Genomic DNA, 10,476 nt, shown 5'->3' with positions numbered 1-10,476 from the left:
TAGGATTTTTGTTTTTATTTTTGCAAGAATAATTGTCTTAATGTAAGATTACAAGCATTTAATTTTAGAATGGATTTTTTTAAATTTTATAATAATTTGATTATGTAGAAACATGATTCACATTTGACAACTTTGTTGTTTCCGCATTTTATTACAAAAAGAGCACATACAAAAAGATAATGTACAAGCCATGAAACAATTTTAAAACAAAAAACAAAAAAAGTTTGGGTTTAGCAATGCCACTTTTGAAATCATCATCATTAGTAGTAAGAATAAATAAGGTACAAAAAAATTCCACCACGCGTGAATCTAACATGTATTCGCAATATGTTCGTCCACGTCGCACACACTCGTCACCGTTAATGCGGTATTGCTTTAATATTCATGATAAATAGTTCTATTTTCAGATAAAATATCCCATATTGAAAAACATTGCGCAGTCACGGCTAGAACAGCAGATTGATCCGATTTATACACACACACAAAAATAGCGGCAGCCCTTTCACTGGCACTCTTCTTTTCGGGCGAGATATTTCCGTGCGTTGTTTGCATTCAAGCAACATAAAGAAAAACTATTTTACGGGGAAAAAAAATATTTGTAAAGTCAATCTCAAGCCATTGAATCAGTGCATTGAAACCTGAGAAAACATGCAGTTGTGCTTTAAAAACCTTCCGTACACTGTCAAAGGAAACTAAGAGGAAGGATGATGGAAATAAAAACAAAACAAAAATAAAGTGCCTTTTTTTTTTATTATTATTATTTTGTGAGGCACTGTTTTACACTGAAAAGTGTTTAAGGGGAGAAAAAAAAATACAGTAATGTTAATAAGCACAGAGGTGCCAATGAGAGGGTTCCCTTATCAGAACAGTGCAAAAAAAAAAAAATCGAAATAATAAGAACCAGTCAACTCCATTGCAGTTTGTCCACTAAATATTATGTCACAGCATTGGCAAGTGTTGCATGGGATGGAATGTCAGCGATATCCACAGCACCACTGGAAGATGATAGGGGAGGCTTTAACGGAGAGCAGCAGCAGCAGCAGTGCTAACAGTAATAATAATATTTTTTTCCTTTTTGTAAATATTTCCTTAGTATTCCCATACAGCTGCATGCAAAGCACTGGAAACAATGCAGAAGATGAGGTAATCGTTTCTTTTCATAGCAATTTAATGTGTGTGTGTCTAAATAAATAAAATGATAAAAAAAAAAAATTAAATAGCCACTGTATCTACAGTTAGTAATAAATTATGATTGTTAAATACTTAAGGCATCTCAATGGACAACACCCTGTGTAAACTATGAACACTTCGTCATCACAGGCGGAGGCAGTGTCGACACTGGCAGTGCACAAGACGAAAAAAAAATCAACGTAAAAAATTAATCACAATCACAGTGCGTAAAGGGCGTTGTCACGTTTGAATGAGAATTCATTGTGTCGTTGTTTGTGCACTGTGAGAGAGAGGCTGCCTCCGTCGCACGTCACATTCTACAGCGATACAGCATAGCAACCGGCGTAGCAACCACAAGGGAAAGGGAGGGGCGGGTCGATCGCACAAAAAAAAAAAAAAGTCACGCACTCAAGTAGGAGCCAATAAAAAGCCTGTGCTTGTTCTTTAGCTCTGAAATAATAAAGGACGCCATCTTTGTAGTTTTAAGCTGCCGGGACCACAAACGCATGCAGTTTTCATTCGGAAAAGCTAACAAGGACAGCGCTAAAGCTTCCCACATACTACTACTACTAATACTAGTATACTCCAACAGTGCATGATAGCGTCCATTTTTTTTTTTTTTGGCTTTGTGATGTAATAAGTTGAAGCATCCCGTAATTCACGTTTACTGGAAGCGTTGTGCTAATGTTGCGCGACAGGGCAAGCACACATGCGGCGTTTGTTTGGCAGCTCGAGTTGCAAAACAGGGCCATGAAGGTGGCCGGAAACTTTCCACGGGAAGCTGAGCTGAGGAATAACAGAAAATAAATATCATGAAACTAAAATACAGTTGATGCTAATCGAATAATTTCACTGGTGAGTTATTTTTAGAATTGTAGCTAACTAGTAGCCAATTTTTCCCATGGAAAGGTTCCAGCTCTTTCTTTCAGCAACCTTCTTGCAACATACGACTTAGTTTGAAGTGTGGCGATTCACCGACTCAGCGGCCGGCAGTGTCGATCAACACAAGCGTATTGCAAAACGTCAAAGCTGCACGATAGCTTTAAAAACACGCCACAGATGGCGCTCGGGGGCGCCCCCAACCCCGAAGGAGGCGGTGGCGCGCCACGCGTGCTTGCTGCTACTCTACGATCATAAAAGGTAAACACGGCATTTTTGTGTTCCAGGAAGAAGGAAAAAGAGAGAAGAAAGAGTCAGAGAGACAGTCAGCTCGCAATGGGACGTTAAGTCATGGCTTTAAGGACATGCTACACGGCTCAGAGGCGCCTACACTACACCATTGGTTCTCAAACTGGAGTCCTCGGGCCCCCTGGGTTCCGCGAGCTGTAACGTGGGCATCTGGAAAATAATTCATAATAAGACTTAGATTTATTTCCACTTTACAGGGACTTAATTATAATATTTTGGCTTGACGTTGGAAAAATATGACTTAATTCTCATTAACTTTTTATCTCCTTGAGAAAATGTTTTCCTTGTAAAGATGACTATTTTTTTCAATAAAAAAACAATACAATTTAATTCTCATAACAATTATTTTTCCCCTAGAGAAAACATTATTGTAATATTATAACCCCCCTCGAAAATAGGTAACTTTTTAATTCCTATGACATTTAGGGGTACAAATTATGTTTAGTATTAAGATTGGGTTACAAAAAAAATCTCTTGTAAAGGATCCCTGGACCCAAAAAGTTTGAGAACCCCTGCACCACACCACCACGGTCACCACGTAAAACCAGCAAGCTACAATGAAACCCTGTGTACACGACTTGTTAGTGTGTGCAGATGTGCTTGTGTTCTATAGAAAGAGAGAAAAGGGGGGGGGGGGGGGGGGAGGCGCGAGAAGAGTAATAGAGTTCTCTTGTACTTCTACTCCCTGGCTTGGCTCAGTAAAGCGAGAGTCCAAAAGAAAAAAAGTCACATCAAAAGTCAGGAGACATTTGGCAAAAGCACCCGTGGTGGGGGGGGGGGGGGGGGGGGGGTGAGAAGAGGAGGAGGAGGATGGAAGAAAGCAGGCGCGTGGTAGGAAACGGCGTGGGGGCGAAAAATCTCATCAGCTGTCGGGGTTCAGCTGCGTCTCAATGTCAACTCGACAGATTGGACATTTCCTGCTGGTCGCCAGCCATTGGTCCACGCAGCCTTGGTGGAAGAGATGCATGCAGGGTAACCTCCTGTGGGACACAAGGACGAGGAGCGGAGGGTGTTCACTTACTTTGGCTTACTTTAGTTTTGCCCTGTCAGGCGTAAGGACATACGTGCTGCGCAGTCATCAATCCTAGAGACAGCTGAGGATGCACACATATGTCGCAACCCGAGCCCTGGCTGCCACAACCCCCTCACTTAAAAATTCTACTTGGACCCTCCGTTACAAAATACTATCCTGTGAAATGAAATAATTTTTTTCCTGATTATTTTTGGGTATCTAGAACAGATTAAATTGATTTACATTATTCCCAATGGGAACTATTGCTTTAGTTTTTGTACGATTATGTTTGAGCCTAACTTTTTGGAACGGATTCACGCTTGCCAACAACGACAAAACCGAGTAATGATGTATATTTTCGATAACCAGCTGACCTGACGTCCTCGCCGTCCTCCAGCATGGACAAGCAGATGGTGCACTTCTCATCCACGTCCGTCTCCTCTTCCTCCCCACCGAGCTTCAGCTGCAAGGGCTTCCTCTGTTTCAGGGGCAGAGGGTTAAAATCCAAAGGGCCTTCCATGAGGCGTCCGTGTCAATTGTTACCTTTTTGTATTTGTGCGGAAAGGTGAAGCGCTCGATGGTGGTCTGCACTGCGCCTCGATTAACGCTGCCTAGCCGGTCCTCCAACTGAAGCAGCTCCTGGAATAAAACAATACACGTTTAATTTGTCAACTTTTTTTTTATTTTATTTTATTTTTTTACCTCGTAGCTCTCCCGCACGGCAGTAGCATGCCTGGAGGGGTTCAAACTCTGCAGTGCCAACAGGTGCAGTTGGGGGTATGGGTAGTTTCTGATTTCATGCACAACCTAGCAAAAAAAATGTCTAGTCTCTAATCTTTCACAGAATGGTGAAGGCTGGCCGAATAAGCATTAAGTACAAACCACTTGTGCAGAGGACGTGTTCCTGGGAAAGTGATGCATTCGGGGAGAGGCCAGGTAGTGCTGGTAGTGCTGCGGCAGCTGCTGCAGGTGGTACTGGTGGTGAGGGAGGCCGGCGTCGACGCTGAGATCCCTGGCAGGCAGACAGACGGTGCCGTTAAGTCGCCGCGACGTGACAGACGAGAACACGTCGCTTTTAAGATGCTGACTCACCAGTCGGTGCCTTCGGCCAGGTATCTGGGCTGCTGCAGGGCGTGGAGGGGCGGGGAGTACTCGTAAGCTGAGCGAAGACGGTGAGGGTTGAGGGGAACTCGTTCTTGGGTCCTTCTGTGGGCGATGGGTTTGTAAATATTAGTCTTGTTTTGTCGTCTAAATATTTGTTTTCTCTCTGCAAATCACCTGGAGTGTGGGAGAATCCGGCGGTGCTGCGCTTCTAGAAGCTGCTGCTGGATGAGGTATTGCTGGTGTAAGGCCTGAGGTAGGAACGGAGGCCCCGACACGTCCTGGAACTGTGGGGCGGCAGGCAGGGCAGCGAGGGGTTGATGGTGCCCGGGGGGGAGGTGGGCGGCCAGGCCCGCCTGAGAGGGCTGACCGGCGTGTCCTAAAGGGAACTCGGCCGAGATGGGCGCCTGCGGGGCGCCCAGGTGAAAATGTCGGCAGGAGGTAGCATGGCTGTGTTGGTGCCTGTTGAAGTGTGCACCTGCGTGGTCAGAAAAGATCCAATTTTTTTTTTTTTTTTTTAAACAAACCACCGAGGCGGCAGGCTGAAAGTAGTCCCACTGAACCCTAGGAGAGAACAAATGACTTCCAAGTAGCTCACTCCTCTGCCTGCTGTTGTGGAATGAGACGCGGGAGTCTGATAAGTGTGGTTGTCATGGCGACATAAAAAGCAAAAATACTCATCATCATAAAGTGCATTATTGGCATTGGATTAAATCTAACCCATCATTTCCAGCAATTTATAGTGAGGTCAGATGGCTCCTATTGCCATTCATTCATAAATTAGCCCCTTAAATGGTAAACAAAGAGATATTAATATTCCTCTGAGCAAGTGGAGCAGAAATGTCAGACTTTGTTTTGTTGATTGACTAAAAAGGCAGAGCGCTACGCCGGCGTAAGGGCATGTAAATATCAAACCGTTTGTCTCCGGGTATGAATATTTCACATATTGCAGTGGTGCCTGCAGTAACGAGGCCTGTTATACTTTCATCCCCGGCTTGGATCTGATTGGCGCCGAGTACCCCCCCCCCCGCCACCATCCTACGGCGTGTCCTCACTTGACTGACTTCCCGAAAACTCCGCCCACGTACGATTGCAGCAGTCTGACATGTAGAGCCCACCACTCTAAAAGCAGCCCCCCTGCCCCCCCACACACACACCTCCCCCCTACTCCCTGCTGCTCCCATCACTGCAACTACACAATCACACCTCCTCTCTCCTCAGCATAATCCCGTCTGCTGTCTGCTGCAGTGCTATCCCATCATGCAACGCTCTCTCGGCCAGTGTGGATGTGTGTCATCACATAGGAGCAAATTAACTCTTTTTGACAGTACATGCATGCGAGTAGAATGTGATAAAAAAAATGCCATATTTAATATTTCTGTGTTAGCATGACAACCACTGGCGGAGTAAGAGGGGGACTGCAGGGGCATTTCCCCCCCACCACCACCCTGTGGGGAACATACAATTAATATTTTTTTTTGTAGCATTTTTTATTTTTTTTATTTCGTTTTACGGACCCCATGAGATATTCATTGCCCCCCTGCCCAAGGGAAAAAAAAATCCTAGCTCCGCCAGTGGTGGCAATTAAAATGACTGGAACAAAAGTATTGTCAAAAAGTCAATTAAGTCAGAAGTTCCACAGTAAAATTTGGCTGTAATTTCTATTTCTGTTGTTTCCCCATGAGGAATCATTAATAAATCATATCCGAGGTCAATTGTATTAAATTAGACTTTCCACTGTAAAATATATGACCTATTCCAAGTATGTGCGGCAGCGAGTTGCATCGACTGTCGGGGACAGCTGAGAAATGGCAGCACATAAAGAGTGAGGGGAAATGTCTCAGTGACAGCACAGTGTGGAGGGAGGAGGACGAGGAGGGGGGGGGGGGGTAAAGGGCAGTGTAAAAAGGGGGGGGGGGCGAGCGACATGGAAAAATCAGCAAAAAGCACACTGAAGGTTAGGAAGAAAACTAGAGTCTTTATTGGAAAATATTAGTATAAAAATAGGCGTGGCACTGTGAGATAATAAAAAAAATTCGTCATTTGCTCCTGCATAAGCACAATAATACCATGCAAATAAAAGAGGCGGAAGGCAAGGCCCCGACCATGCTTCTCTGGAGGGTTAACACGACAGAAGCAGCATCCAATGAGTAGATGTGTATGCTTTTTCCAGCACAGTTCAGTACAGCTGGGACATTTCTACACAAAAAGAGTACATAGGAATATGCTCTTCCATGTGGAGAAAAGGAAAATGAGCATGCATTTTAGGAGCTAGTCATACAACAACATGAGGAAGAAAAAAAAAAAGAAAGGACATTTTGATTCTAGTTTTGTTTTCCAAAAGGAGCGCTACAGCAGTGCAGGATAAACATCCCTGTAAAATGGATAGCATTGTGACGCAGGCTGAAATACTGGAGAGGGATTGGATGTGCCAATTTAATGTGGGAACTGAAGGGGAATGTACGGGAATGTTGGAGATACACACGCCCACCCAGACACAATGTTGGATAATAAAGCTCAGTTTTGATTGACACTGCCAAATAATTATTAATCTAGCAGGATTTTGTCAGACTTCTTTTCACAATTATGTCATAAGGTTGTTTAATTATATGTGCTGAAGAGGCTAAAAAATAAATTACTATTTTTGCTTAATTTTTGGATAAAAGGAGTCACTAAATATAGGTGAGATCTAAAGTTTGAAGCTGTCTAACTTTGGTATCTAGGCAGAGTTCATAGGGCACAATCATAAGTGCCCCATAAGGCTGATTTGGAAAAAAGGAAAACACTGCAGCTTCTGAAATTAAACTATCTGACGAATGCAGAAATAAATATTTCATTTTTGCCTGGCTACTTGCTACTAGGCAGAGTTGTGAAATTTTTAGTAAATTCTCATGCAAGCAGGCACCAGATTAACGACAATCAATACTTCCGTTTCAATCAAAAGTGAGCATTATTATCTTCGCAGGGCAGATTGCACCCGCTGGAAAAACACCAATCAAACACACTTGACCTTGCTCGGTTTAAGCTTTTTTTTTTTTTTTTTTTTTTTTAGAGGGGGGGGGGCCGAGTGCAATTTTGGAGGATGGCCAGCTCGATCAAGCCCTCTTGACTGTTGGCTGTGATCGAAGCCTCGTTTGGAGAAGGGAGGAGGAAACGGGAAGTGATGTTATCGTGGGGTGAGTGTCAAAATGTATCCACTTTACAGAAATTTACAGCAGAATGTCATCTACCAACACATAAAATGGAAGAATCACAATGTCTAGTAGCAGTAGAGATAGCATGGGTTACTCACTAAAAATACTTGTGGAAATAAGACTCTATACAAGGTGTTATTCTTTAGTTACTACCCAGGCATATATGGGCCACACAATATTATGACTTTAATCTAAAAAAAAAAAGAAGCTTTTTTTCCTCAACTATATTGTAGTCTATCATCATTACACTGACTTTATTCTCCCAAAAATTCTAATAAATATACAAATTCGTTTTCAGAATACTGTGACTCACTGCAATTTTTTAAACTCTTTCAGAATTTTTTTTATTTATTTTTGTTTTCTTGTGATATTACTTTATTCTACTTTTGCCTTAAATTTTGAAGTTACAGCTTTTTCTTGACAATATCCATACAATTTTATTCTAGAAAATCTACAATTTTTTGAAAATATTCAAATTTACTTTTGCAAAGACAAAAATAGAATACCCATCACAGCTTTGTTCTAATGATGCAAATATCTAAAATAATGTTTTAGTATCTCGACAATCTCGAATCCTATCATATCCTTGTAAAATTCTCTCTTTATTCTCATAATATTCCCGCTTCAATTTTGTAGCATACACTACACTTATTTGTTTTTATTTTTTCGTGTGGCCCAAATACTCCTTGGTAAACACAACACAGAGGGCATGAGTGAAATTTTCGTTTTGGTGTTTTGCCAATGTTGTCTTCAGATGGAAGAGGAAATGTGGAGGGAGCAAATAGAAAAGAAGGAGTAACAAGATGAAGGATAGGTAGAATATTTTGCCCACCACCACAAGACCAGATAGATGCAGATAGAAAAAACAGGCAGAGGCTATACACGGGCAGACAGCAGCAGATGATCGTTAGCTACACAATGGAGAGGAGAGGGGACACAAAGGTCTGAGAAATGCGGAATGTGGAGCCAGCCTCGATACTATGGAACAGGGAAAAAAAGAAAACACAAATAAAAGCACAATGAAATCATCGGTGCCACACTAGTATGCATGTAGTAGTATCAGCAGCAGCGGTAGTAGTAGAAAGATTAGATGACGAAGGCCTTCCATTTTTGACGTTTTACTTGTCATTCCAAAAGGATGATCAGATTTTGTTTTCGCGATTTCCATAAGCTAAAAGATGCGAGTAGACGCCGGCGGTGAACCGATGCACACACGTACGTCACTTGTCATATTGAGTGAGTCGGCTCTGATTATTAAAATATTCACGTCGTCGTGCTGACGTTGATGTATAAATGGCAAAGTGAGGAGGAAAATCGGGTTGACAGGTGCAGCCATTCGTGGCTTTTATATGAAAAAGAAAAAAATTCAAATGAGTATTTTTGCTTTGTACGACTGCATAGAAATGACGTGCGCTAGTTAGCAACGCGGCTAATGTTAGCGATGCTCGCTCGGTAGCAGGTGTCAGCTGTGTTCATTATTTCAGCGTCGAAAATATTTTTCCCCTTTTAAATATTTTAACGAAAGTAATAAAGGTGCTCGTACCTCTATTTCTAACCGATCCGAAGACGGGGAGAACCAGATATCCGACATGGACTAACACCATCCTGCGTCCTCCTTTGTTGAGCCCAGGCAGACAGATGGTCCATGGAAGTGATCCCCTCCAGTCGCCCCCCTTTGCCTGAACGTGAGGCTCACACGAACACACGCAGACCCCCACCCCGAAAAACAAGCCGTCATCCAATCACGGAACCCAGCAGCCAGCACAGAAGCAAGAACCGGACCACAACAACGCCCCTCTTTAGACTTTTTTTTCATCCGGCTAAACCAATCAGCATACTCCGTATAGTCCTCGGTTAACGACGAAGTTCCGTTGTTCGTACGATGGCGACGTAACTCGAATGTATGCCAAAAGAGTGGAAATCGTCATTACAGGCAATAAACCTTTCTTTGCAAGTGCAACCTACATATACTATCTTCAGAAATATATTGTTTGCATAATTGTGCTCAGTCGCAAAAAAAAATCAAACTTTATTTCATAAAATTTACCGTTTTAAATTAAACTTTCTTATCGTGACAAGTTAAAATAAATTCTAAAAACGATGCAACTTCTACTTTATAGTATGTAACAACTTTTCATGAAAGTGCTCGAGGGTAATTTGTTTTTTTTGTTTTTTTTAACTAGGAGCCAGGGGCGTGGAGAGGGCAGGGCGAAGGTCCTGAACATCAACTCAGGTCCAGAGGGCGGCCCCAGGCGTCCACCCGAGTGGGGTCATCCATATGAATCCATGCTGATGATAAAAACCTGAAATTCAAACTGGGGTGTGTAGATTTTTAATATATTCACTGCAAACCATATCAATTCTATTCATCAGGGCTCACTTGTACAATCTCACACCAAACTACAGGAACCAGAATGCAGATAGGCCGAAAGTGTGATTGCCATGAGTTATGAGGCCGGGGGGGGGGGGGGATTGAGGGAACAGATGGGCTCAGGCGAGAAAGAGGGGGTCACTAAACTCTGTCCCATATGTCGTCTTCTTACACTTCCCAACGTCTCTCGCTTCGAGTCTGCAGTTGCGCGCACACATATGGATCCCTGTAAATGCAGCTTTCAGTATTTGAAACTTTTTTTTCTCATTGGGGTCTGCATTACAAATTGCATTATAAAGACCCAGGGCCCAACATAAAAAACTTGTATGTATAAAATTGAGACAGGATTTTCTCCCAATTATTGAAATCAGTACAAGAATTGCGTTAAATACATTTGCTGACATGTCTCCAAGGCTCTCACACTGTGCAACTTTTTTTTT

General features: G+C 42.6%; 1 protein-coding gene across 2 annotated transcripts; it reads right to left on the bottom strand.

The window, feature by feature from the left end:
- Positions 1 to 135: 135 nt before the first annotated feature.
- Positions 136 to 9,468, bottom strand: rnf165a (ring finger protein 165a). 2 transcript variants are annotated; one of them, XM_037265723.1, is made up of 8 exons: positions 9,209 to 9,468; positions 4,649 to 4,949; positions 4,463 to 4,573; positions 4,253 to 4,382; positions 4,073 to 4,177; positions 3,914 to 4,009; positions 3,745 to 3,848; positions 136 to 3,338 (listed from the first exon to the last, which is right to left on the bottom strand). In XM_037265723.1, exons 1-8 carry the CDS (start codon positions 9,267 to 9,269, stop codon positions 3,221 to 3,223), a joined length of 1,026 nt encoding a protein of 341 aa, XP_037121618.1. In that variant the 5' UTR covers positions 9,270 to 9,468; the 3' UTR covers positions 136 to 3,220. The 2 variants fall into 2 exon arrangements, with proteins under 2 accessions (XP_037121618.1, XP_037121617.1); XM_037265722.1 differs by having other exon boundaries at positions 4,463 to 4,576; positions 9,209 to 9,467.
- Between the last annotated feature and the right edge of the window lie 1,008 nt (positions 9,469 to 10,476).

Source organism: Syngnathus acus, chromosome 12 (genome assembly GCF_901709675.1).
Source record: "Syngnathus acus chromosome 12, fSynAcu1.2, whole genome shotgun sequence".
NCBI lineage: Eukaryota > Metazoa > Chordata > Actinopteri > Syngnathiformes > Syngnathidae > Syngnathus > Syngnathus acus.
The sequence above is the reverse complement of the archived record's forward strand: the minus strand, read 5'-3'. Positions and strand labels throughout refer to the sequence as shown.